Source organism: Zootoca vivipara, chromosome 7 (genome assembly GCF_963506605.1).
Source record: "Zootoca vivipara chromosome 7, rZooViv1.1, whole genome shotgun sequence".
NCBI lineage: Eukaryota > Metazoa > Chordata > Lepidosauria > Squamata > Lacertidae > Zootoca > Zootoca vivipara.
Genome location: NC_083282.1, coordinates 18,966,960 through 18,992,499, shown reverse-complemented (window position 1 = coordinate 18,992,499; position 25,540 = coordinate 18,966,960). Strand labels below are relative to the sequence as shown.

General features: G+C 44.3%; 1 protein-coding gene across 4 annotated transcripts in view; it reads right to left on the bottom strand.

Moving 5' to 3' along the window:
- Window positions 1-25,540, bottom strand: part of COL11A1 (collagen type XI alpha 1 chain) — a 252,806-nt gene that overhangs the window by 35,651 nt on the left and 191,615 nt on the right. For all 4 annotated transcript variants that reach the window (XM_035122972.2, XM_035122974.2, XM_035122973.2 and 1 more), the window contains 7 exons: window positions 25,260-25,313; window positions 23,713-23,766; window positions 21,314-21,421; window positions 15,610-15,663; window positions 15,181-15,234; window positions 15,029-15,082; window positions 816-869 (listed from right to left, as the gene is read on the bottom strand). In XM_035122972.2, coding sequence (XP_034978863.2) covers window positions 816-869; window positions 15,029-15,082; window positions 15,181-15,234; window positions 15,610-15,663; window positions 21,314-21,421; window positions 23,713-23,766; window positions 25,260-25,313 — 432 coding nt within the window. The remainder of the gene's footprint in view (window positions 1-815; window positions 870-15,028; window positions 15,083-15,180; window positions 15,235-15,609; window positions 15,664-21,313; window positions 21,422-23,712; window positions 23,767-25,259; window positions 25,314-25,540) is intronic.

Sequence of the window (25,540 nt, the reverse complement as noted above, 5' to 3'; positions counted from 1 at the left end):
ATGCAGGGAGAGGGCAAGAAAAGAGAAAGGAATTTATTGACGTGCGCACACCTTCCCATCAGAACACCCTCCCATCAGATGTCAAGGAAATAAGCATCAATTAGACTTTTAGAAGACATCTGAAGGCAGCCCCTGTACAGGAAGGTTTTTAATGTTTGAAGTTTTTGTGTTTTAATGTTTTGTTGGTAGATAACCCAGAGTGGTTGGGGCAACCCAGTCAGATGGGTGCTATATAAATGAAATCATCATCGTCGTCATTGAATTATCCTCTGTAAAGCAAGAGCTATTGGAGAAATGTTGGTAGAACTGAGTCCCTAATCTGTAGGCCAATCAAATGTTGATGGGCATGTATGAGTCCTTCCAGAATGAAACCCCAGGGAAGTCAATTGGGGCCAGGGCAGCTCTCCAGATCAACAAGCAAGAGGACCCAGCAGATCAGCTGGGTCAGAAAAATAGGCAGATAGGGCAGGTATCCATTGAGGAATCCAGGAACTGGGGTGAGCTGGAGAGAAAGATGTAGCCTAATTTCCTAACCAGCAACCCCCAATATTTGAAAGGCTGAACTTCCAGAGCCCATTGAGTATATCCAGACAGTTGAGCTGTGTAGGTTTACTAGCCAATCAGATTGTAGCTAATGACCAAAAATCTTTGGACTGAGTGCGAGGGCTCTTTATCTCATTCATATACCTAGGAAACATCTATAATCCCTGATGCAATGAAATAAATACATGTTATCCCTTGAAGTTGTATAACAGTTAAGAATACATTACAACACTTTATCAAAAATAAATAAAATTAAAAACATAAACACTTACCCCTGTTCCAGCTTCTCCAGGAGGGCCAGGGTTACCAGCTTCCCCAGGTTCACCCTACAAGAATCCAGAATTATTTCAGAAAAATCAAACATTGTTTTCTACTATTACCTGAATTCTCATCAAACAGTATTTCTCTCTCTAGCTCTTCCCCCGCCCCTCACTTTGTCTGAAAGTAAATCCCAGAGAATTAGGAAATGCTAATGGAAAACTACTTCAAAGTGATTTACTTTAATTGAAAGTGATGTCAGGCGCTCAAACTAGGGAAAGAATGATAAATAAACATAGCGACAAATAATGAAATAACATGCAGACGAATAATAAAACCTTCACTGCAGGCCTCAAATGCAAACCCAGCACAATTTATCGGCGATGATAGCTGTTTAGTACACCAGATGGCTTGCAAGCCATATGTAAACGATCTGTGCAAATGCAACATTTATACAGTATTAAAGAAATGTTTAAGTAAATTTATTCTTCTCATGAGCCCAAACCCAGAATCACACAAAACCTAAATATATCATTTCAGTAATGAGCAGTGATGGGTGAGCTCCCTTTGGCTTGATTTGGAATTGGCTTGGAACTTATGAGGTTTCTTGGCAAAGCATTTTCTCAGTGCTTCCTCTTTCCCCCCGCAATGCTGGTGTGAGCATGCTGAGGGTGATAGGCGCATACGCATCATCACACTGCCCATTTAGAAAATTGTGATTTGATTTGGTACTACCTGCGTGACTGAAGTTGTAATGAACACAAATGGCACAGCAAAGGGCTCAGACATACCCCCAGTTTATTTGCTCAAGCAGCTCAGTAAATTAAAAGGTCATGAAGTTCCACAGCAGTCAATGACATTTTAGAAACCCAACAAGCTTCCTTCTTCCAAGTCAGACTATTTGTTCATCTAGCTCTGCATTGTCAACTTTCGTCGTCACTGTCTCTCCAGCATCTCAGTAGAAGGTCCTTTGTAGGCCGTACAACCCAATCCTTTTAACTGTGGGAGCCATGGATTGAAGCCAGGACTTTCTACATGTGATGCATGTGGGCTATACCACTGAGCTTCCCCTTTCATTGAAAGTCAGGAGTTAACATTAAGGAACTTCTGTGAATAAATCTAGAAAGCAGCTTCCTTTCGGTAGGCTACCTGGTCTGTTGAAAGCTGCCCACCATATGTGAGCAGAATCTCATTTAACATTCCAAGCTGGACCAAAACCTCCAGGGGAAACAGTGCTCAATTCCTAATAAACCTGAGCATGATGAGTTGCATAAATTTGCATACTGAACCAGGTAATTATGGACCACTACTTATGACTGGTTGCATTCTAGCAACCTGATCCTTTGTTTCCAAGCAAATGGCAGCTACTCTAAATAATGAGTTGCATGGTATCAATACTTCTGACGTCAACACTCCACTTGGTTGGCAAAAGCCCATCAAGGGAAACTTGAGTAGAAAAGGGTTGAGGGACATGCCTTTACATCACGCAGATTCTTCCAGCTTCTCCACATCCTTGTCCTTTTTTCTATTCACAGAGGCTTCCCACACAATTAAGAACCCTATTCAGATGCCTATTTTAAACTTTTCTGCTGTATTCAGTGCAATCTGCTGCTCATAAAGCAATATGTTACCTGAGACAGAGAGCTGCCACTACGACAGCATCTCATCTCGGGTTCTCTCCCAGCTCTTTCAAGAACACAGGGATGGATGTTGCCTTAGCATCCAATAAATTAAGGTTGAATCCAGAGCCTCACTCTGTGCAGCAAAAAATTGGATAAAGGTCCGAGACTAGAATAGTTTCACGACTTTCCAGGAATGGCAACTGGGTAAACACAGACCCATCCACAGCTGAGGACTGCAGGAACTTATCATCAAGGTATGGACATATAAAAAATGCCTTGCATGGAGGCAGGCCATTGTTGACCCCTTTGACTGGTCATGACTCCCCAAGGCATCAGGCTGCGTTCAGTGGTGTGCAGTGATTTTTTTTTTGTGTGGGGGAACAGTTAGGGCCAGAGGCGCCAGCTTGCAAGGCTGATTGGGGGTGGGTGACATCGTGCATGTGAGCATCGTGCATCATGGCTGGGCTTTGGGAAGATGGCAGAAGGGCTCTTGGACTCATAAGAGCATCACACCTCCCTCCCTGAGCTAAGCAGAAGCTTCCTGGACTTTGGGAAGGAGGCACCAGCGGAACATTTAGGGGACTATCCTAGTCCCCCTATTCCACCAATGACACACCATTGGCTGCAGTCCTCTTCAGGCCTGTTACCAGGAGATTCTACTTACTTGTAGATGCCAAAGTTTGAACTGAATACTCTTTGCAAACATACTGCTGCAGTGCTACATGCTCTCATTTCTAAGCATCCACTTCAGATTCCATTTAGAAATGGGCAACAAACCCACAAGCCAAGCCAGGCTTTGTATGATCGGATTTGAAACAAGAGCACGTCAGCAATGATGGCCAGTATTCCTTCTTCCCTTTCATACAACGGTCAAGAGTTTCCCCTCACCACTTCAAAACGCAGCCACTGTGTTTTCTTTGAAGCTTTCCTTTCTTCCCCCTTTCATTAATCGCAATTGCTGCTCTATTTTTTAAATTTTTTTAAAAGTAGAGTACTTTGGGGAGAAGTTGGCTTTTAAGTGGTTTGTGCTTGAGTGTAACAGAAACCCTTTAGAGTTCCGCTCTTTTCTGAGGAGACTGGAAACATTAATCATTCAGCATTGCAGAGGACATTTTCACAGCAGCTGCCTTTGATCACTTTGGCCAATACAACAGCATGCATGGCAGAAATAAGAAACAACAAGGCAGTTAAAAATACAATGCATTAACTGGAGCAATATGGAGTTTGGATAGATAGATAGATAGATAGATAGATAGATAGATAGATAGATAGATAGGCTTTGAACATTGGTTTCAGTGACTGAATGTGATCAAATGCTGCTCTCAAAATTTGGCTTGTTTTTGTTTGTTTTTAAACTGTTAAAGTTTGTAATCCCACTATTGCCTTGCTTGAAAACTGTGCAGAGAATATTTGTTGATGGGTGGCTATAGACACTTCAACATCAACTTTGTTGGACTGGCCATGTTGTGTGGATGCCTGATAATCATCTTCCAAAGCAGCTACTCTATTCCGAACTTAAACATGGAAAGCATAATTCTGGTGGTCAACAAAAGAGGCTTAAAGACTGTCTCAAGGTAAATCTTAAAAAAATGTAGTATAAACACTGACAACTGGGAAACACTGGCCTGTGAGCACTCCAGTTGGAGAACAGCCTTTACCAAAGGTGTCATGGGCTTTGAAGACACTCGATCTCAGGACGCAAGGGAGAAATGTGCTAAGAGGAAGGCACGCTTGGCAAATCCACACCGTGATCAACTCCCGCCCAGAAACCAATGTCCCCACTGTGGAAGGACGTGTGGATCCAGAATTGGCCTCCACAGTCACTTATGGACCCATTGTTAAAACCGCGTTTATGGAAGAATTCTTAACTCGGATACGAGTGATCGAAGAAGAAGAAGAAGAAGAAGAAGAAGAAGAAGAAGAAGAAGAAGAAGAAGAAGATAGGCACCGTATTAACAGGAACAACAGAGACATGCAGAAATGCACTATGTACAGTGGGCTGCAAATTCTAGGATGCTGAGTGCCATCTGAGGATAACTTCACTTTAGGTCAAAAAATGCTTCCAACAAAAACACCATGGAAAAGAAACAAAGATCAGACACAGAAATATACGGTGCGATTTTATTATTTTTATCCTCACTGTTCCTAGAGGATGAGAATTCAAAATTTCCCTTGCACAGTTTACATATTTTCTTTGAATAGTTTCTCAATCCGAATTAAGCCCAATTCACACGGTGTTGCGTTTGTTAGGTTTTTTTTTTTTTAATGGAAGTCCCTATGTGAAGCATCAGTAAGTGCTTTTCCTGAGACTTAAAAAGCTTGTTAGAGGAAATGAAAACCCTAGATACGGTAAGGTGAGCTACAGTTCTTTTCATTTATCTTATTGGCATAGAAAAAGAAATAAAATAGAATTGGAAGTACCCAAAATAAGTGGCTGAATCTTCCTTTGGATAGGAAGGAGGAACACCTGGGGCTTTAAGCGAAAGAACTGCACTGCTTTGCTTTCTAGGCGTGATTAAGAAGTGGCCCGTGACCCAAATGATTTTGACTGACCTGTGACTTCAGTCAGTGTTTCTGAATGCAAAGCTCTGACAGATCTGCATCTGGAGGGATAAGATCTGTGTAGTGTACCTGTCACAGTGGCCGGAGTGGACTACTTCAGAGTAACTACGCTACGCAGCTCTGCATTTTATTCTTTTATTGGTGCTGCGTATTTACAGTGCTCAAGTCATTTCTATTTACACGGAGCGATGTTGTCAGTCGGTTTCAGAACCTCCTAATGGCTTTTGGCGCGTCTTTCTCCAACACAAAAGCTTTGGCAGACCCATCCTCTTGCCCCTCCTCTTCCTGCGTAATTCTGGAGTTGGAGGGATGGGTCTTCCCCCCTTGCTTGCCCCTTCCTGTCCCACCTGGGACCCTGGCTCCTCTACCTTGCCTGAGCCTCGGACACGACTTCCTGATTCCCCACTGGAATCGGAACTCTCCCTGCTTTCCCCTTTGCTCGGGGACGGGCTTGAACTCAGGAGGGGAGGGACTTCGCGATATCCCCTGTCCCTCACATCCACCCCCCTCCCAAGCTCTCCTTCACCCCTCCCCAGGCCCCCCCCATGTGTCGGTGACGACTGGAAGCCTAAGAACTCAGTGCTCTCCGAGCCCGTTGGTGTGAATACCTCCCCCCAGTCCTGCGAGCCCCCCCCTTCCGCCTGGGCGGACGGGAATCCCAAAAAGTCCGTGGCGTCAGAGCTGGTGGGGGTAAAAACGTTCTGCCAATCTGCTCCTTCCTCTGACTGGGTGGATCTCGGTGACACCCATACCTCATCCTCTGGTTCCTCAAACTCCGCTTCCCAGCGCCATGGTGAGCTGCTCTCCCGTGCCTCCTCCTCCTCCCCCTCCCTTTCCATGTGCCAGGGCTTGGGTCTGTGGGGAAAGAGGGCGTGAAATTCTTCCACCAAGAATTCCTCCTGTATCTGAGTGGCTGGGACCCATTCATTCTGGGACGTTGGAGCATCCTCCCATGCCATGAGGTACTCCAGTCCCCCCACCCCCCACCTTGAATCCAGGATGGCCGTGGCCTCATTGAGTTGCTCCCTGCCTTCCCTCTCCCCCCCTCCCTCGGGGGTTTGTTCGCTGTCTCGGAGCCTGCTGCTTTCCCTGTACGGCGACAGCAGCGATCTATGAAACACTGGATGCACCCTCATGTCCTCTGGCAGTGCCAGCCTGTATGCCACCGGGTTTACCTGTTGCGTGACCGTGAAGGGGCCCAGCCTTTTGGGTGCCAGCTTTTTGCACCTCCCTCTGGTGGGAAGGCCCTCCGAGGACAACCACACCTTGTCCCCCACCCTGATGACCTCCCCTTGTCGCCTGTGGCGATCTGCCCCCTTTTTGTACGCTTCCTTGGCCCTCTCCAAGTGTTCTCTGAGCTGCTGGTGCACCGTCTCCAGTTCCTCTGCCCAATCCTCAGCCTGTGGGCCCTCCTCCTCCTCCTCCTCCCTCTCCCTCTCTGGGAAAGATCTGAGGTCGCGCCCGTAATTGGCCTTAAAGGGCGACACCCCTGTGGAGACGTGCACTGCATTGTTGTAGGCAAATTCTGCTAGTGGCAAGCGATCCACCCAGTCCGTTTGCCGCTGGCTGACGTAGCATCTCAGGTACTGCTGCAGAATGGCGTTGACCCTCTCCGCTTGTCCGTTGGTCTGCGGGTGTCTAGCCGTCGACAAGCTGACCTCCACCTGCAGGAGGTTCATTAGCCGCCGCCAGAACCTGGAAACAAATTGGCGGCCACGATCCGAAATAACCCTTAAAGGTAATCCATGCAGTCTGAAAATGTGATCAACAAACAGTTTGGCTGTCTCTTCTGCCGAGACTGCCCTGGCACACGGTATAAAGTGACACATTTTGGACATAAGGTCCACCACCACCAACACTGCAGTCTTACCCCTGGACGAAGGCAGATCTGTGATGAAGTCCATGGACACCACTTCCCACGGCCTGTGTGGTGTGGCTAAGGGCTCCAGCAACCCTGGTGGCGCTGCTCTGACCACCTTCGCCCGCTGGCAGGTGGTACAGCCCCTTACATAGTCTCGAACATCTTCCCGCACCCCTGGCCACCAGAAGTGTCTCATGACTAGGTGAGCGGTTTTGTCCCTTCCAAAATGCCCCGCTGTAGGGTTGTCGTGCATCTGCTTGAGGACCGTACGTCGAAGCTGGGTGGTGGGTAGGTACAGCGCACCCTTGTAGAAAAGCAGCCCTCTGCGTTCTGCAAAGTCTTTTGCCTGCTCCCTCCCCCCTCTCAGTTCTCTGAAGATGCGGTTGGCAAATTCATCCGCTGCCGTCAGTGCTGTGAGTTCTGCCTCGCTCACCACAGCTGCTCCGCAGGACCATGCCGACGGGGGGAAAATGTGCCTTGGGGCTGGTGGCGCCTCCTCCTCCATGTACTCTGGCTTGCGGGAGAGGGCATCCGCCCTGACATTCTGCTCCCCCGGGATGTAGTGGATGGAGAAGTTGAAGTTCGAGAAGAACTCTGCCCACCGTATCTGCCGCTGGTTGAGCACCCTGGCAGTTCTCCAGAACTCCAGGTTCTTGTGGTCTGTGCACACCTGGATGGGGTGCTTCGCGCCCACCAGGAAGTGTCGCCAGTGCTGGAACGCAGCGTAGATCGCAAGAAGTTCCCTATCAAACACTGTGTAGTTGCGTTCAGGCTGTGTCAGCTTCCTGGAGAAGAAGGCACAGGGTCTCCACTCCCTGTTGGCGTCCAGTTGCAACAAAATTGCGCCCACAGCTTTTTCAGAAGCATCTGTCTCAATGCGTAGGGGCGCGTCCTGCACCACATGGAACAGGTTTTGGTCTGAGGCGAACACTCTCTTGAGGCTTTCGAACGCTGCTTGCGCCTCTGGTGTCCACTTGAACTTCTGCTTGCCTCTCAGGCAGTCCGTGATGGGAGCCGTAACGCGAGAGAAGTTCTTGATGAACTTCCTGTAGAAGTTAGCGAAGCCTAGTAGGCGTTGGGCATCTTTGCGCGTCCTGGGGCTGTGCCAGTCCAGGATGGCCTGCACCTTGTCCTTGTCCATCGCCAGCCCCTTGTCTGACAGCTTGTAGCCCAGGAAGTCCACCTCTTTGGTGTGAAACTTGCACTTCTCCAGCTTCACATACAGGTGGTTCTCCTTCAGGCGTTGCAACACCTCTCTGACATCTTTCACATGCTGCACTGGGTCATTCGAGTAGATAAGGATGTCATCTAGGAAGACCAAGCATTTCCTGAAGAGGAGGGACCCCAGGACGTGGTGCATGAAGGCCTGGAAGCATGCTGAGCCCCCTTGCAAACCGAAGGGCATCACCAGATATTCAAAAGAGCCCAGAGGCGTGAACATCGTGGTTTTCCATTCATCTCCTTCCCGGATCCTGATCAAGTTGTACGCCCCCCTTAGGTCCAGCTTGGTGAAAATCTTGCCCCTGCGTGCCGCTGTCAGGAGATCATCCACTCTGGGCATGGGGAAAGCCACGGGCTCTGTCACCGAATTCAGCCGTCTAAAGTCCACCACAAGACGGCGCTGTTGCGTGTCTTTCTTGTCCACCCAGAAGACCGGGCTGCCCCCTGCTGCCTTGCTTTCCCTTATGAACCCCCGCTTGAGGTTCTTGTCGATGAAAGCGCGCAGATCCTCCAGCTCCTGGTCTGACATGGCGTACAGCTTGGCTGGGGGTATCGTCGCCCCTGGCACCAGGTTGATCTGGCAGTCAAAAGGCCTGTGCGGGGGTAGGTGGTCGGACTCCGCTTCGCTGAAGACCTCCTGCAGGTCCCAGTACTGCTTGGGTATTGCCTCACCCCCTTTGATATGCATGGTGGCCACCGTGGCTATCGGAGGCCCCTCCCCTGGTTGGTGCTGCATGCAATGTTCCAGACAAAAGTCTGACCCAAACGTGATGCACCTCTGGTGCCAACTGATGGAGGGGTCGTGGCGCGCCAGCCAGCTCATGCCCAAGACGATGGGGGGGTCTGAGATGGTGGTGACGTTGAACGCCAGTGTCTCGGAGTGCCTTCCCACCGTCATTCTCATGGGGGGGGTTTGATGTGTGATGGCCCCTCCCAGCAGCTCCCTGCCGTCAATGGTTGCTACGTGCAGAGGAAAATCCAACTGCAAAAGCTGGATTTGGTGCTCTTCTGCAAAGCTTCTCGAGAAGAAGTTGGCGGACGCCCCACTGTCAATTAAGGCGAGGACCGTCAGGGGATAGCCATTTGGGAGCGTTAGCGTCACTTCTAGAACCACTCCTGCTCTGGGAGGGGTGGGCTGGCTCTGCACCTCTCTGTGCGGGTGGGCGGGCTGGGGCTGTTGTCTGCTGACTGTGCCTGGCTGCTGCCCCTTGTCACCTGCAGCCAGGCTTTCCCGTTTCCCTGCTGTGGTGCTGCGTCAGTGGGGGAGGGCACCACCGTTCCCGCCTTTCCTTGCCACTCCCTGCGATGTGGGCAGTCTCTGACGAGATGCTGGGGGGAGTTGCAGAGAAAGCAATTCCCGCCCCTTCCCTCCTTGCGTCTTGGCGCCGCTGGGGTTTGAAAAGCCCGCGCGCGCGCGCTATCAATCTGCATGGGCTCCTGGTCCTGGCTGGCTCCAGGCGTGGCCTGAAAGGGTTGTTGAGGGAGTGGCTTCTCCTGCGACCGTGGGAACCAAGCCCGCTTTGCGCGCGTCGCTTGCTTGTCGTTCCACCGGGATTCCTGCCTCACCCCCACCGCCAGAGCTGCTTTGCTCAGCTGATCCATAGTACTGGGCTTTGGACCTCTCGAGAGTTCATCCTTCACCTCCTCGCTCAAACCCAAGTAAAACGCAGCTTGCATGGGAGGCGAATCCAAAACCCACCCCAGTCTGTGCACCAGCATGGTGAATTTCGCCCAATATGCGCGAACTGTCATATTTCCTTGGCGTAAATTATGCAGTTCCTCCTTAGTCTGGTCCAAATGACTATCGGACGAATACATCGTCCTCAAACCTTCTAGAAATTGTTGGACATTTTTCATGCAAGGATTCTTGGTTGCGATTAATGGTCTTAGCCACTCCCTGGCTGCTCCGGTGAGATGTTCCACAATAAACGCTACTCTGTGCTCATCATCGGGGAACTCATTCTGGTGCAGCTCAAGAGCATACACGATCTCAGTCTCAAAGCCCTGAAACTCCTTCGGGTCTCCATTGAACTTGCTTACAAGGGTCCCTGCTCTCCTTCCTGGCAGCACTTGGACTTGGGGAGCCCCTCCCGCCTTGTTTTTCTCTGCATCCAGCTTGTTTTGGAGGTCTACCGCCACCGCCCTTAAATGCTGCTCTTTTTCCTGGAGCTCTCTCACCTGTTCCGCAAGTTGTAGCCGGTCGTCCTGGACCTTCTTAGTCTCCTCTTTAGCTGCCTTCAATTCTCCCTGCGCCTGCAGCGACAGCTGTTGCAGTTCTAGCTGGGCTTGCTCAGCGATCTGCCGCCACTTCTCCGCCTCGGACACGCTCATCCCGGCAACTCCGAAGTAGCCCAAAAATGATTAGGAGGTTGCTGTCACAGTGGCCGGAGTGGACTACTTCAGAGTAACTACGCTACGCAGCTCTGCATTTTATTCTTTTATTGGTGCTGCGTATTTACAGTGCTCAAGTCATTTCTATTTACACGGAGCGATGTTGTCAGTCGGTTTCAGAACCTCCTAATGGCTTTTGGCGCGTCTTTCTCCAACACAAAAGCTTTGGCAGACCCATCCTCTTGCCCCTCCTCTTCCTGCGTAATTCTGGAGTTGGAGGGATGGGTCTTCCCCCCTTGCTTGCCCCTTCCTGTCCCACCTGGGACCCTGGCTCCTCTACCTTGCCTGAGCCTCGGACACGACTTCCTGATTCCCCACTGGAATCGGAACTCTCCCTGCTTTCCCCTTTGCTCGGGGACGGGCTTGAACTCAGGAGGGGAGGGACTTCGCGATATCCCCTGTCCCTCACAGTACCAAAAAGAATATGGAAAGGACTTGTGGTGCTCCAAGGCAAAACAATTTAGAGAGGGCTTCAGCTATGAAAAGTGGAAAGGGAAAGTTCAAGAGGGCTCCGTCTTTTTAGCCAACTGCTAGGTCAAGAAAGCAAAGGAAAATAGGAAATCTTCTGAAGAGGCCTTCAGAATACCTGACTTGTTTTGTCATACCAAATCCCAATATTCACAAGCAAACAAACCTGCCCAATTTTGAATTATCGGAATAACCAAAAACAAACAAACAAACAAACAAAAAACACCCAAGTCATAACTGCAAAAGCATGTCTTCTCCTTTTTGTTCAATTATGCCGTACATGCATCAGAATAAATTATACCTCTCCAGAACATGCCTCAGCATTTTTTAATATACAGTGGTACCTCTACTTAATGTTCACCTCCGGTTACGTACCCTTCAGGATATGTGCGCGACAAACCTGGAAGTATTTTTCCGGGTTTCGCTGCGTGCGCATGCGCAGAAGCAGCACCTCGGGATACGCACACCTCAGGATTCAACCAGAGCTCTGGAACGGATCCCGTGCACAATCGGAGGTACCACTGTGTATTGCTTGGTCAGAAATACTGATTAATCTGAGGCATCAATGAATACAGACCTTCGCCAGACCCCATCAGTACAGACAGATATATTGAGTGTGCATAATTAAAAGCATAGAATTATTTTAGATTTAATTTGATACAGACTTGAAATAAATCATCTCAATTTGCAGATTCTTTGAGATCTTAAAATTTCAACCATATGGAAAACTTAGGTCTTTGAATCTGTAAAATTCAATGTCTGTTTAATTTACCCTAATAGAAGAGAGGTGGAGCTCAGATGAGAGAAGTGAGATTGAACCAAAGATAGTTGAATTTTGTCAAACGTGTACGTTTTTGGTTTATGTATTTAAGAAATTCCAAATTTGACAATTCCACATATGAGACACTATTTGCTGGATTTAGATCCAGTCATGAAGGTTCTTAGAGTGGAGCCTGCAGCACAATGGCCAGTGTGTTTGTCTGTTAACCAGAAGGTTGGTGGTTTGCACCTAGGGATGGCTATGGCAAGATTCCTGCAGGGCAGGGAGTTGGACGACAGGACCCTCATGGTCCCTTCCAACTCTATGATTCACATGCTTGTTTTTGACATGTCCATGCCACACAATATGTCATTTCCCTTTCATTTTATGGGTGAAAGTTTCTTCTGAATGTGCCCTACAGGAGTGGCTGAGGAAACCCAGCCAGATAGACAGGGTATAAATAATTAATTACGATATTATAATTTTAATTATCATGGTACTTATCACTACCCATTAAGATCTAAAATTCTCAGGTAAACCATTATCTAGCAGGGAGAACCAAATGGAACCAGGATTTGAATGTGCCATTGACTCTGGATTTTCCATGGTTTGGACACTGCAAAAAACTAATTCAATGAAACAATAGTATTACTAAAGTCCACATCATTGTGGACTCCTTCATATAACCTACTTTGTATAATCCACAGGATTTCTAACACCCATGACATGTAAAGTTAAATCTGGTAAATGAGGTAAATCCAAGGTGTACAGATTGCCTCATATTTTCAAGAAATTAAAGTCCTGCAGTGTTTCATCTTCTCAAAACTCATTTTTGTTTTTATGTTAGATCATTACATTAAAATGGTATGTGTGTGGTTCTATTCAACTGAAGAGAACCAACAGGAATAAATTGCATTGCATAAACATGTCCTTCCCTACATATAACGGGATGGAAAAAGTCCAATCTGGATTATGATCTTCCCAACAAAAAGTTAATAAAATACATCAGATAGTAAAAGCAGTGTTGGAAGAGTCTTAATTCTGGTGAAATAGCATTTAAGTCAATGTTAAGTCTACAATAAAATTAACATAGTATCTAAAACAGAATCATCCCATGTACTATTACTGTTGAAATATCAGCTTGGGAGAAAGACTGGTTCTTCCACATTCTCTCATTATTTTGTAAAAGTAACGGAGATTCTTGTAGCACCTTAAAGACTTACAGATTTATTATGGCATAAATATTTAGTGAGTCTGCTCATGTGAACTCCAGTCCACTGAACTTTATGCCATAATAAATGTATTGCAGTGAAAGCCTACTCAAAGGTAAATACCATTGGTTTCAATGGCATTTACTAAAAGGAAAGTAGGTATGGAATTGTCTTTACATGATTCTTTGTAGATTTTGCTCGACTAACGTGGACAAGGTAAAAATGGCTACTTTTTAGACACAGTAAATTTGTGCTGAAATGAGTTTGCCATGCCATTTTAGGTGAAATATTCTTCTGGGTAAAATTAGAAGATGCAGTGGAACCTCTGTTTTCGAACGTAACCCATTCCGGAAGACCGTTCGACTTCCGAAACGTTCGCAAACTGAGGATCAATGGGTAGTCGGCAAAATCCGTTGAAAAAATGGAGAAACTGTTTGACTTCCGAGTCGTGTTCAAAAACGGAAGCAATTACTTTCAGGTTTTCGGCGTTGGGTTCCAAATCATTCATCAACGGAGCCGTTCGAGAACCGAGGTTCCACTGTATGGATATAATTTTGAAGTTTGGCATAGATGCCTATTTTCGCCTCTCCAACTTGGCACCACATATATTTGGCAAATGTATGCCAAGCTGCATGCCTATTCCTCCTCAAAGAATTAGATTAAACAATACTTTGTGTGCATGGGGGAAGTGTGCCTGTCCTGGATTCCTGGGGTAGGAATGTATTCACTAGCTTTTAGTTTCCCAATGAGCACTTTCTAGTAGCTCTTTGAAGCTCTTGAGTTTTAGCAGTGTTGTATTATATATATCCAAGTGATGCAAAGGTCCTAATGAAATCATGGAAGAAGAGCAGTCTGAATTGTATGCTACTCCTTTAATCAAGCTGCATGCACACAGAATAAATCATGCAAATTGCACATAATGGCATATTTCACTTTGCAAAATTTAATCTGGTTCTAGATATGGAATGTTGAGATGAAACACGAGGCTCAACTCAGATCCACCTACTCTTGGGGTATCTACTCATGCTGGTTCTGTACAAGATGAAGAATGAGATGGAGGAGCGCATTCATCTGACCATCAGACTTTCCTCATTGGGCAGATAAGCAAATAATGCTTAGGAACAATCCCGAACCCATAGCTGCCAAGTTTTCCCTTTTCTCATGAGGAAGCCTATTCAGCATAAGGGAATTTCCCTTAAAAAAAGGGAGAACTTGGCAGCTATGCCTGAACCTCATATTTTGTTCTTTTCCTATCTTGCACGTCTTTGCTTGGTGCAGCTAAAAAGCTCGAATGATTCCAATGAGAATGAACACACTGTGCCGCTTGATTTTGAATTCTGATTCTCCACCAGACCTAACCACACATTTCCAAAATTCTCACCAACCATGAAATACAGTACTGTGGTACCCCGGGTTACAAACGCTTCGTGTTACAGACTCTGCTAACCCAGAAATAGTACCTCAGGTTAAGAACTTTACTTCAGGATGAGAACAGAAATTGCATGGCGGTGACGCGGCTGCAGCGGGAGGCCCCATTAGCTAAAGTGGTACCTCAGGTTAAGAACAGTTTCAGGTTAAGAATGGACCTCCGGAATGAATTAAGTTCTTAACCAGAGGTACCATTGTAATTTGGATCTGTTGGTTGTTAAAAAGAACAAGAAGAAACCAGGGGCACTCCCCAATGATCTATTTATTGAACATTCATCCTGGTTTGTTTAGATTAGACAATGGCTGTGTACACACCATATATTTAAAGCACATGAATTCTTCCAAAGAATCCTGGGAAATGTTTATTCAGAGTGCTGGGAATGATAGTTTCTGGGGTTTTTTGAAGGCAGTCATGTTCTTTGTGTCAAAGCGACTGTTATTTTGGATTTCCCAGTGCATTTCCTTCACTTTTCTTATCACATAGCAGGCTTGCTGTGCAAGACCTCCCATGTCAACTATAATTGCATAACCTGAATTTGTATCTGAATTCCACCTGAAAACATCAACAGTCTTAAAGCACCCGAACTGATTGGAATACGTATACAGCCGTACATCCTAAAGCGTTAACATTAAAATCACTTGTGTGTGTGTCCTTTGCCATACCATTCATTGTTGTTCTTTTAAAGTTTGTTCGCTTACTTACTTTGTCACCAACACCTCCAACGGAGCCAACAGATCCTGGTGGACCTTGAGGACCCTGGGATGGCAAAAAAGGAGGTCAGTTAAATCATGTGCTTTACTTATTTGTTTAAAAAAAAAAGAATGTAAAAAGTGTTCAAAGGATGTGTCTCTTACATCAGCTCCACTTGGACCCTGCGGACCTCTTGGGCCAGGGGGACCAGGGGGACCCTGTAGGAAACAAATACAAAACACAAATTAATCAGGTTTACATACATTAAAGCCAGCACAAGGGCCATTAGCTTAGCATTTTACAGAACTAGCTAAGAGCTTCCAATGTATGACAAAGGGAGTCACAGTTACAGTGAATGTGCCAATTCTAGTATCGATTCTTGGAGCATTTGGACAGGCATATTGGGCTGGTTCGTAAACTCAGTTGGCTATCTTACCACTAACAGTAATGATGTCTGGAGCAAGCCTCAGCTGAAGATCTCATGACCCAGGGATGGGAGGAGAGGGCACGAAGAAGGAAAGACCTTCTATTTTTGTGTAATACTCTTTGTCATTTGCGTATTGAACACTGAATAGCAGAGGAGAAAGACTTACCATTGGACCAACGTCACCATTTTCACCTTTTTCCCCTGGTGGGCCAGGAAGACCCTAGGAACAACAACAACAAAAGGGATGGGTTTATATATTTGATTATCTCAGATTCTCTCAATGTAAATTACAATCCCCAATAGATACATCTTTAAATGTAAGAACATTTCATTCCGGGCCAGCCAGTGAGTACCTTCAGGGACAGACTGCAGAAGGGTTTTAAAATGTGCATTTAGCAGAATGTGTTGTGGGGCCCTTCACCTTGTTCAGACCAGTTTGTAATGAAGTAATGAAGCATTTTTTTTCTTGGCAAGTCTGCAGTGCTTAGTAGCAACATTACGCAGCCCCCTTGAGAAGGGGATTTGCAGGGTCTCCAGTCCTTTGTTGGAAAATGAGCCATGGTGCAAGAAAAAAAGCCAACCAATTAAACAGCACCAGAATACTTGCACTTTCCTGTTTTATCACCTAACATGCATAAATGATACAGCCTCACTTTCCTTTATTGTACAGTAATACCTTCGCGAACGTCCGCCTTGTCTAGCATCCATTCTGGCGAATGTCCGCAGCAAACCCAGAAATCCCAGAACAGGTTACTTCCAGGTTTGCCACTTGTGCATGTGCAGAAGTGCTAAATTGTACTTCGCACATGCGCAGAAGCACAAACCGCTCTGCGCATGCGCAGACATGGCACTTTGTCCTGTGTCCTTTTCGGCTAGCTGCCGGGGCTCCGGAACAGATCTCAGCCACAAAACAAGGTATGACTGTACTGTTTTGTCCATTTCCTCCTGATTATTTGGATGTTTAATAGACTATGCTGCATTCACATGGAAGGCTGTGACAGAAAGTAAGATGCATCATGAAATATATCCATTGATTGCAATAGATGAAGGAAGGTAAAGGAGTTGCATTTTTGTCTCATTACCGCTTTCTAAATAATGACAGGTATTTTCCGTTATGTAGAACTGCACTAAATGTGGCATATACAATGCTAATTCCTGACATTCAGATGTTTGGATTGTGCACTGAATTCATTCAGAAGCCCAGCACTGGACACTGTGTCATTTGGAAGAAACTGTCTTCCTCCAGCATTAAGTATAAATTTATTAAGTTGTTTCACTCTCAAAAATTCACAAACTTTTGCTATATTTCTTCTTCTTCTTCTGAGCGCTACATTTCCTCAAAGGCAATCTGTTGGGGTCACATGCCAGAGGTGAACAGTGCTGCCCAGCATTTTGTCACCCCCCTCAATGGTGACACCCGGGGTGTCCCACACCCACCGTACCCCCTTCCTCCACCCCTGTCTCTATGCCAGCCCCCTTCCGCCATTCCCCTCTTGAACACCAACTGCCTACCACTGTAATACAGCCTTATGACTGGTTGCTTTTTTGAAGTGAAAGCATTATACAGTCATACCTTGGTTTAAGTAAGCTTCGGTTTGAGTACTTTCAGTTTAAGTACTCCGCGGACCCATCTGGAACAGATTAATCCACTTTCCATTATTTTCAATGGGAAATTTTGCTTCAGGTTAAGTACGCTTCACGTTAAGTACAGACTTCCGGAACCAATTACACTCATACTTCGGATTAAGTATGCTTCAGGTTGAGTACTCCGCGGACCCGTCTGGAACAGATTAATCCACTTTCCATTACTTTCCATGGGAAAGTTCGCTTCAGGTTAAGTACGGTTCAGGTTAAGTACAGACTTCCGGAACCAATTGTGTACTTAAACCGAGGTACCACTGTAATTACTCTCTCCAACATCTCAACACTGGTCTGGAAAGACAGAAAAATAAACCCGCAGTCCTGTGCCTATAGGGAAATTGTTGCAGGGGCCAATGGAACATTCCTGGGCAGGAAAAGTAGGGGTGGATAGGAAACAAAAGAGGCAGGCTTCCTATTTAGAGTATAGGACTGTGCAGATCCTAAGGAGGGAGGGAGATGCCATTTGTCTCCATGGTGATCCCTCCACTTCTACACAGCTGAACATCCAGGGGGGCAGAAACTGTGCTCCGAGTTTTAAATTAAAATCTTACATGATTTCACCAGTAGGTATATATATCATTCCGAGCAGAGAATGCATTATACAATATGTGCAAATTCACTACCTTTTCAGGACTGCATGCCCTCCTTTTGAAACAGACTGAAAATGTAATTTTAAGGACCCATCCAAATGTAGTATCCCATTTTGTTTAAATTACCCATTTAGGCTGCAGTCCACAATGGAAGGCTTGCCACACACTTCAATAGGAGCGGCAGCTCACCCTTAGTGATCCCATTCTCTAGAAAAAGGGAAAATCACGAGCTATTTATGATGGACCATCTCTGGAGGGAAATTTGGTACCAATTTGCTCGGTCAATAACCAATATGCTCAGCTGCTGAAATCCTCCACTTTACAAAATTGGAAAAAATTGGGCTTCACAGTCTCAATGATAATGTGTCGGTTACAGGTGACATCAATTTCATATCGATAGTTTAAAAGTGGGTGGCGAGCAGTCTGATCCTCTCTATAGTTATATTGGTAACCTTGGATTTAAACTGATTAGAGCCCCATTGAAGTCAACGGTACTACAATTGGCTTAAACAGTAGTACTTTGATTTAACTGGGTTGCAGGACATACTGCAAGTTACTTAGATTTATCTACTTCACAACTTGCATTGGAATAACTGTGGGATTTAACCCTCTAAAACAGCCTACTCTCAACCCTGGGTCCCCAGAGGTTGTTGGACTACAAATCCCATCATCCCTGACCACTGGTCTCCCTAGCTAGGGATGATAGGAGTTGCAGTCCAACAACCTCTGGGCAGCCAAGATTGAGAAAGGCTGTTCATATATATATATATATATATGTGTGTATATATATATATATATATATATATATATATATATATATATATATATTGTCCATCATATAGTGTGGTAGCCTTGTGAAATTAAGCAAGCCTTCCCTATTGTTACCTACAGATTAAAGAATAATTTTTCTTTGTAGAGCTCCATCCTTGAGCTAGAAGTGGGAGGACACCAAAAGTGCCTAACTTTGGTCGGACTGCATCATTTTGTTTAGCCACACAATAAATATCTGAGGATAGCAGAGGTGCACTGATGACAGAAGGGTTAGGATAATTGCAGCTTAAATGTCTTGGATGAATAATTGCCTACAAATCTGCTCATTTGTAGGTGTGACTGTAGAAAAGGTAAAGACCTCTGTGTTGCGGATGCAAGTATTTCATCAATTACAATTTGCTGTCATGACAGATACTAACAATGTACCCAACAGTTTGTTATTAAGATTTATTGAGCCATAAACCTGCCTTTAGTAATTCAAATTTAGGCCCTCAATTATGTTGAAAGTTACATATGGGTTCAACTTTTAAAACCTGTAAGTGGTACTATTAACAGCCATGGGAGAACAGACATGCCTAAGGTTAAGTATGCTGCTCTTTGCCAAATCACAATCTTCAAATACAACCTTGCAAATAATTGCAGTGGAATATTTTCACCCCTGAAACCAGTGGGAGCTTTGCCACTTTGGTTTCAATGGAGCCAAGGTTTTCTTCCAACTCACAAGCAGCAGCTTTGCAAAATCAAAACTTATTTCTCTAGCTTCAGATAGCCCTCTTCAAATATCTCAAGGGCTTTCACACGGAAGATGGAACAAGCTTGTTTTCTCCTGCTCTGGAGGGTAGGACTCGAACCAAGTTACAAGAAAGGAGATTCCAACAAAATATCCGGATCATAGCTGCCAAGTTTTCCCTTTTCTCGCGAGGAAGCCTATTCAGCATAAGGGAAAATCCCTTTTAAAAAGGGATAACTTGGCAGCTATGATCCGGATTAACTTTCTGACAGTAAGTGCTGTTCAACATTGGAATGGACTCCCTCGGGAAGTTGTGGTCTCTCCTTCCTTGGAGGTTTTTAAGCAGACATTGGATGGCCATCTGTCATGGATGCTTTAAGTGAGATTCCTGCATTGCAGGGGGCTGGACTAGATGACCCTTGGGGCCCCTTCCAGCTCTACAGTTCTATGATCCTATGTAATGCCAGTGCCAGGAGAGGAAGCTCTTCTAGTCTGGGCACCTTGGGGAAGGAAGGAACTTTGCAAGAGTATAACATAAGGAAAATGCCAGGATGTGAAGGGGGAGAGGTGAAGGGAGGTCACAACCAGCATAAAAATGTGGCATCATTAGTATATCTGATGGGATTTGATAAGATTGAAATATTATAAATCACAAAAGGAAAAAAAAAGCTGTGCAAGGTTTTCATTTTTACTATGGGCATTTCATTGGCAACAAATACAGAGCTCTTGATTGCTCAATGGCCCTTTATTACCACCAGCATCTTTAGCATCCTTAACACACTTGAAGGTTTAATGAAACGTAATTCCACCAGAGCTCAACGTTCATTCATTTAAGCCACTAAGTAATGTGTGGTTGCCCTTCTGAAGCGTTTCAGTAAATCAAAATACACAAAGGTGAAGTATGTTTCTCCTTTCGACGCAGACCAAATCGAAACTGCATTTCCATTCCTAAACACCTATACAGAGCAATGTTGCTCAGTCCCGGACATTTCCAGTACCTTTGGATGCTACGCCATGTTTGAATGATCATGTATTAAAAATTGAGTCTCTTCACTTAGAAATAAAGGAAAAGGAAGCACGTTAAATTTTCTAGCCCCAAACGTATTAATGGTAATTCAAGGAAAGAAGAGGGTTCTAAATAGGGCACTTGCATCAAATGTTCCACCCTGTATATGTTGCTGTGTAAAGTATTCAGCAGATTTGCTGTGAAGTAAATGGGTTGAGTGGTGCTATTGCTGGACCTTTGCTGCCGAAGGGCCCAGGGCTCATGAAGCTAATGCTCATGAAAGTACCCTAGTGCAATGCCTATGAGAATGAACTATGAGCCACAGGAAAAGGAAAAGAATAGTGTTCAAGCAGGATCCATGTAGCCCAGAATTCCTTCATCTGACTAGCCAGATGTTCCACTAGCAAGGCCATTCCCTCAGTGAAATGATGGCCTTCCTTGGTCAGGAAGAAAAACATTGTTTATTGAAGACAGAAATGGCATTGGGAAGGATCAACATAGTATAGGGGTAGGATTGACCATGGCACCCCCAAGCTGAGGTTGGGGTATCTGCCTGGTTGGAATCTCACCCAGTGAGACTTTGCTTGTTTGGCTTGCACCACGGCAAGGTTCAACACTGACTGATGCCCATGGAATGGGTTTAGGGAGGTCCAAACCCAGTGGATTCATTCCATCAAAACAGAGAATGATGAACTGATCCTGGCCCTGATGCCATGCCTACCCTTACCCAGCCTGCTGCTGCCAATAAAGATTTAGCATGGTTAATGGTATCCTACCACCGTTGTACAACCTGGTTATTTTGCTGCTCTCATGGGCCACCCAATGCGCCTGCCTGGGCAAAAAGTTATGGTATTTCAGCAGGAAGTTACAGGATATGCACTGATTGGAAATGAAGCAATGTGACCAACCCAGCACTTCTGTAGGTGTAAACAGTATTGAAAGCAAGATGAGATGTGACCTCGCTAATAGCATCATGAGCACAAATCATCACAAATGTGCAATAAAAAGAATGTCTGGAGGGGTCCAAAGACTGGCCATTTTTAAACTATGAAACTCAGAATAAGGATATGCCCATTCTTTTGTGGGGAAGGAAGGAAGGAAGGTGGGAAGCAAATAAAACGATGAAACATACCTGAAGACCAATGGGACCTGGAGGACCAGGGAAGCCTCGTGGGCCTTCATCGCCTTTCTGCCCAAACATCCCTTGCTGTCCTCTTGGACCAGGTTCTCCATCACCCCCCTAGTAGATTAAAATAGGCACAGCTACTGTCAGAATTTTACAGCCAGGTGGTGTGTTGTTTTTTTTTTAAAAAAAAAAACACCCACAGCCACCCAAGTTTAAAAACAAACAAACCAACAAACCCCAAGTTAGTGATGTGATTATATATATATATATATATATATATATATATATATATATATATATGCGTTCTGATCCAAATTTATGTGCATTCAAAATAATGAGATCTAATTCTACATAATATGATTGGGACACAATTTTGCATTTGTAAGAAGAGAGCTACATTGTGCGAACACATTCATTCAACAATTACAGTGAGCTTAGCTTGTGTTCTCCAAATACAATTAAAGTAAGTGGCCCAGTCCTAATAAAGTCACCCAGTGAGATTTTGTTATTCATTGATCAATGCAGCTACTGTGCTTAAGAGCTGGCAGATGTTGCTTAATTCGCATTTGGGAATATTTATGCTGACAGAAAAATAGTTTCCAATAGGTTGGTTTGAATTTTTGATTACTTAATGATCTATACTGCTGCTGGTTTTTCACATTGCTCCCACTAAATGGTTTAAATTGGTTTTATGTGAATGTTGTGCTGGACTATGAAATGCTTTTAAAGTACTGTTTTAGTAGGCTATGCCTTGAATGGCATTGCATAATATTTTTTTTAATGAATGAATGAATGAATTACGAAAACTATATGGATACTTTTTAGCTATATTAGTTTTGCAAAAAAAGCCTTCCCAGACAATGGGTGAAAAGAAAACAGCCCAGATTTTGACTGCAGCTCTGTAGGCTATATAAATTCCATTGACTTCAGTTACATTTAAGCAGCTAACAGTGCACAAGTTTGCAACCTTTAGTCCATCCTTGCAAATAAGTCCATAAAAGTTACTAGCTTGCAAAACAGACATTTTTAAAGAGGTCATAAAATGGCGTCGGACTTCAGGTCCTTGTCGCAGGAATGTCATAGGTACCACTCAGCAAAGTACATTCCACACAACAGTATCACAACTGATATAGTGTTCTGGGAAAGGACAAAATATTCTGGTTTGAATGCAGGAAAATCCAAATAAATCCATGGAGTATGCCAGAGCTGTTTATACTGCTCACAAAAGCTGTGCATTTACTGCTCAGAAACTGACTCCAAAAGGCACCTAATTGAAAGCTCAAATACCCAGCTCCGAAGAATGTTGCCTCAGAAGTAAGTCCCACTGAATTTAGCGGGCCTTAGTCCCAGGGAAATGGGGATAGGATTGCTGTTTGTCATATGTACATTCTTATTATTTAAATGGAAAACAAACAAGGCAGGTCCTTGCAGTTTCTGGCTTCCTCTTTTTGTGGGCTCATTCTGTATCTTTACCTGTGGCCCTAGTGTTGGCTACAATTTAAATGCTGCCTCACACAGACATCAGCTACGAATACAGTGGTACCTCTGCTTACAAATTTAATGCATTCTGAACGCACATTCGTAAGTCGAAAAAAAATTGTAAGTTGAATCCCATAGGAATGCACTGGGAGAAAAAATTTGTAAGTCGAAGCAACCCTATCTAAAAATTCGTAAGTAGAAAAAATCCTATCTAAACCGCATCCAAGATGGCGGACGGAGCTCCATTCGTAAGCAGAAACATTCGTAAGTAGAGTTATTTGTAAGTAGAGGTACCACTGTACTAGCCAATGTGGAGGTGAATTTACACCTGTATTGTTGAAGAATGCAACATGGAGTGATGGTTTGAATATGTGAATGAGCCATTAAAAATGTAACAATACAGACAGAACTTCCAGATCGCCAATGTAATTTCTTTTCAAGGGAGTCAGATCGCACATTCAACTGGGAGTCATCAAGTTAATGAGTAATTAAGTGACAAGAAACAAAGTTATTGTTGTCTAAATGAATATTCTAAATTGTAAAACAGAAAAATTAATAAGTGTGTGTGTGTGTGTGTGTGTGTGTGTGTGTTACCAAGTGGACCAGCTCTTGGTAACGCCACTCCAGCTTCCATATGCATTTAATAAACAAATCTTGGAATGAACAAAGCCAAAGCATTATCCCAATGTTTTGCTCATTCCTTTGGAATTGTTGCACTCATGGAAGACTGAAACTGCAGAGCACTGACCCAAGACTGGAGCCTGCGGTAAGCAGAGCAGTGCATAGACACAGATGCCTTGAGGATAGGATTTAAGATTTTCTCATTTTAAGCAACACAAATTATGCCTGGATTTTCGGTATAACTAATGAAAATTCGGGGGGGGGGGGAGGTACACGTTAGTTATGCATAACAAGCAGAACCTTACAGCTATACCAGGAGCTCCGACGGGACCTTGAAGACCTGGTGGTCCGGGAGGACCCTGAAAGAAGGAGGAAAGAAGGTAAGGTTGGCATCTAAAGTCAGACGAACAGCATCTCCACAGGAGGGCATTTTGCATTATTCAGGCCTAATAAGCATTTCCACATTTCTTTGGAGAGACGGTGCTATTACTCCAAGGTCTTTTACATTCAAGGCAGTCAAGCATTCTTTGTTCATCTCCCCAAATCTTAGACTTGCTTGTCTACAATACATTTGAAACTGACATTTATCAAAGGTAATTATGCTTGCAGTATTGTCAGGATATTTAAAAGTGGATTTCTGTTCAAACATGAATATGAATCACAACCTGCCCTGGCTTTTACAGGACTAAAAATATACCAGACCTTTTTGAGGAGATTTATAGAGAGAAAAATCAACTAAAGTTTCACTATCCATATTGCAAACGAATGCTTCTTGTTGGAATCGTATTTCCCCAAAGAGACTGTAAGTTGATCTTGCAATTGGACAATTCTTCCTAGGCAGACTTAAATATTAAATACGTGCAACTGCATTGCACTCCCCCACCCGGGGGGGGGGGGTCCAGGACATACTTTAACTTAAATCTATTTATGCTGTCCTAGGAATAGACATTACTGACAGAGCTGATTTTCAGTTAGCCATGCTTGAACATACAAATAAAATGGAATTTAAAATTAGATAAAACAACCTGTTCTCACATGCCAAACAAGTCTAAATAATTTCTTCCCAGAGGAGTTTTCATTTTGTAAACTATATTTAGTTCCTGAAAATATTCCCTTGTGATTACTAGTTTTGAGTTTGATAAAATTAAATGAAGAATTGCTTTAATCAAAACAGAGGACCTTTTTAACCACATAAGAAATCTGAAACGTTGGTTTATATGAAAAAAGATTATTGAATGATATATTATTAATATAATATAATATAATATGCCATGTTTCTCCAAAAATAAGACACCGTCTTATATTTATCTTTCCTCAAAAAAACAAAACGGTGCCTTATTTTCAGGGGATGTCTTATTAAGTATGGTACAGTTTAACCTACAAGGTTAAACTGCCTATCACTATGGCTTATTTCCAGGTTATGGCTTATTTTCGGGGTATGGCTTATTTTCGGGGTATGTCTTATTTTTGGAGAAACACGGTATCTTTTCTGCAAGTAAACAAAAGACATCCAAGCATGGACCTAGGTGAAAGGAAACTCTAAGCAAAACAGCAACAGACAATTGTGGAGGAAAATGCGTTAACATATCTTGGAACAAAGAAGTTGGACAATTACTATCATCATTTAAAGGCACTATAAAGTAAAATTGAATCCAATTCATCTGGTTGTTTTTTTGTTGTTGTTTCAAATGTGAATATCTCTGCAATATGCAGGGCTCTTTCCTGCTTGCTCAGCATGTTGGTTTTTGATTCATGTTTTCATTCTTTAATTCCCCAGCAATAAAGAATAGCAATAAGCAATATAGTGAAGGAAGTAGTCAGAGAAGAAAGAAAAAAAGAAAAGAAAACTCACATTTTCTCCTTTGTCACCTTTACTCCCTTTCTGACCTGGTTCTCCAATTTCACCCTGTAATAGAAGGAAAGACATTGTTAAATTGGTACTTTTAAAGAGCGTGCTTTTCCGTTAGCTGTGGTGAAGTGTCTATAAATGTCACCTTATTATTCTCTTTACCTTGTGGCACCATTTTACCAAGTAAAGGCCTGAAGGGGGCAATTTTGCATTGATCAATCACATTTCGGTGTGACAGATTAGTGCATGTATTGGCTATTACAGTTCAAAGCACAACATGGCCT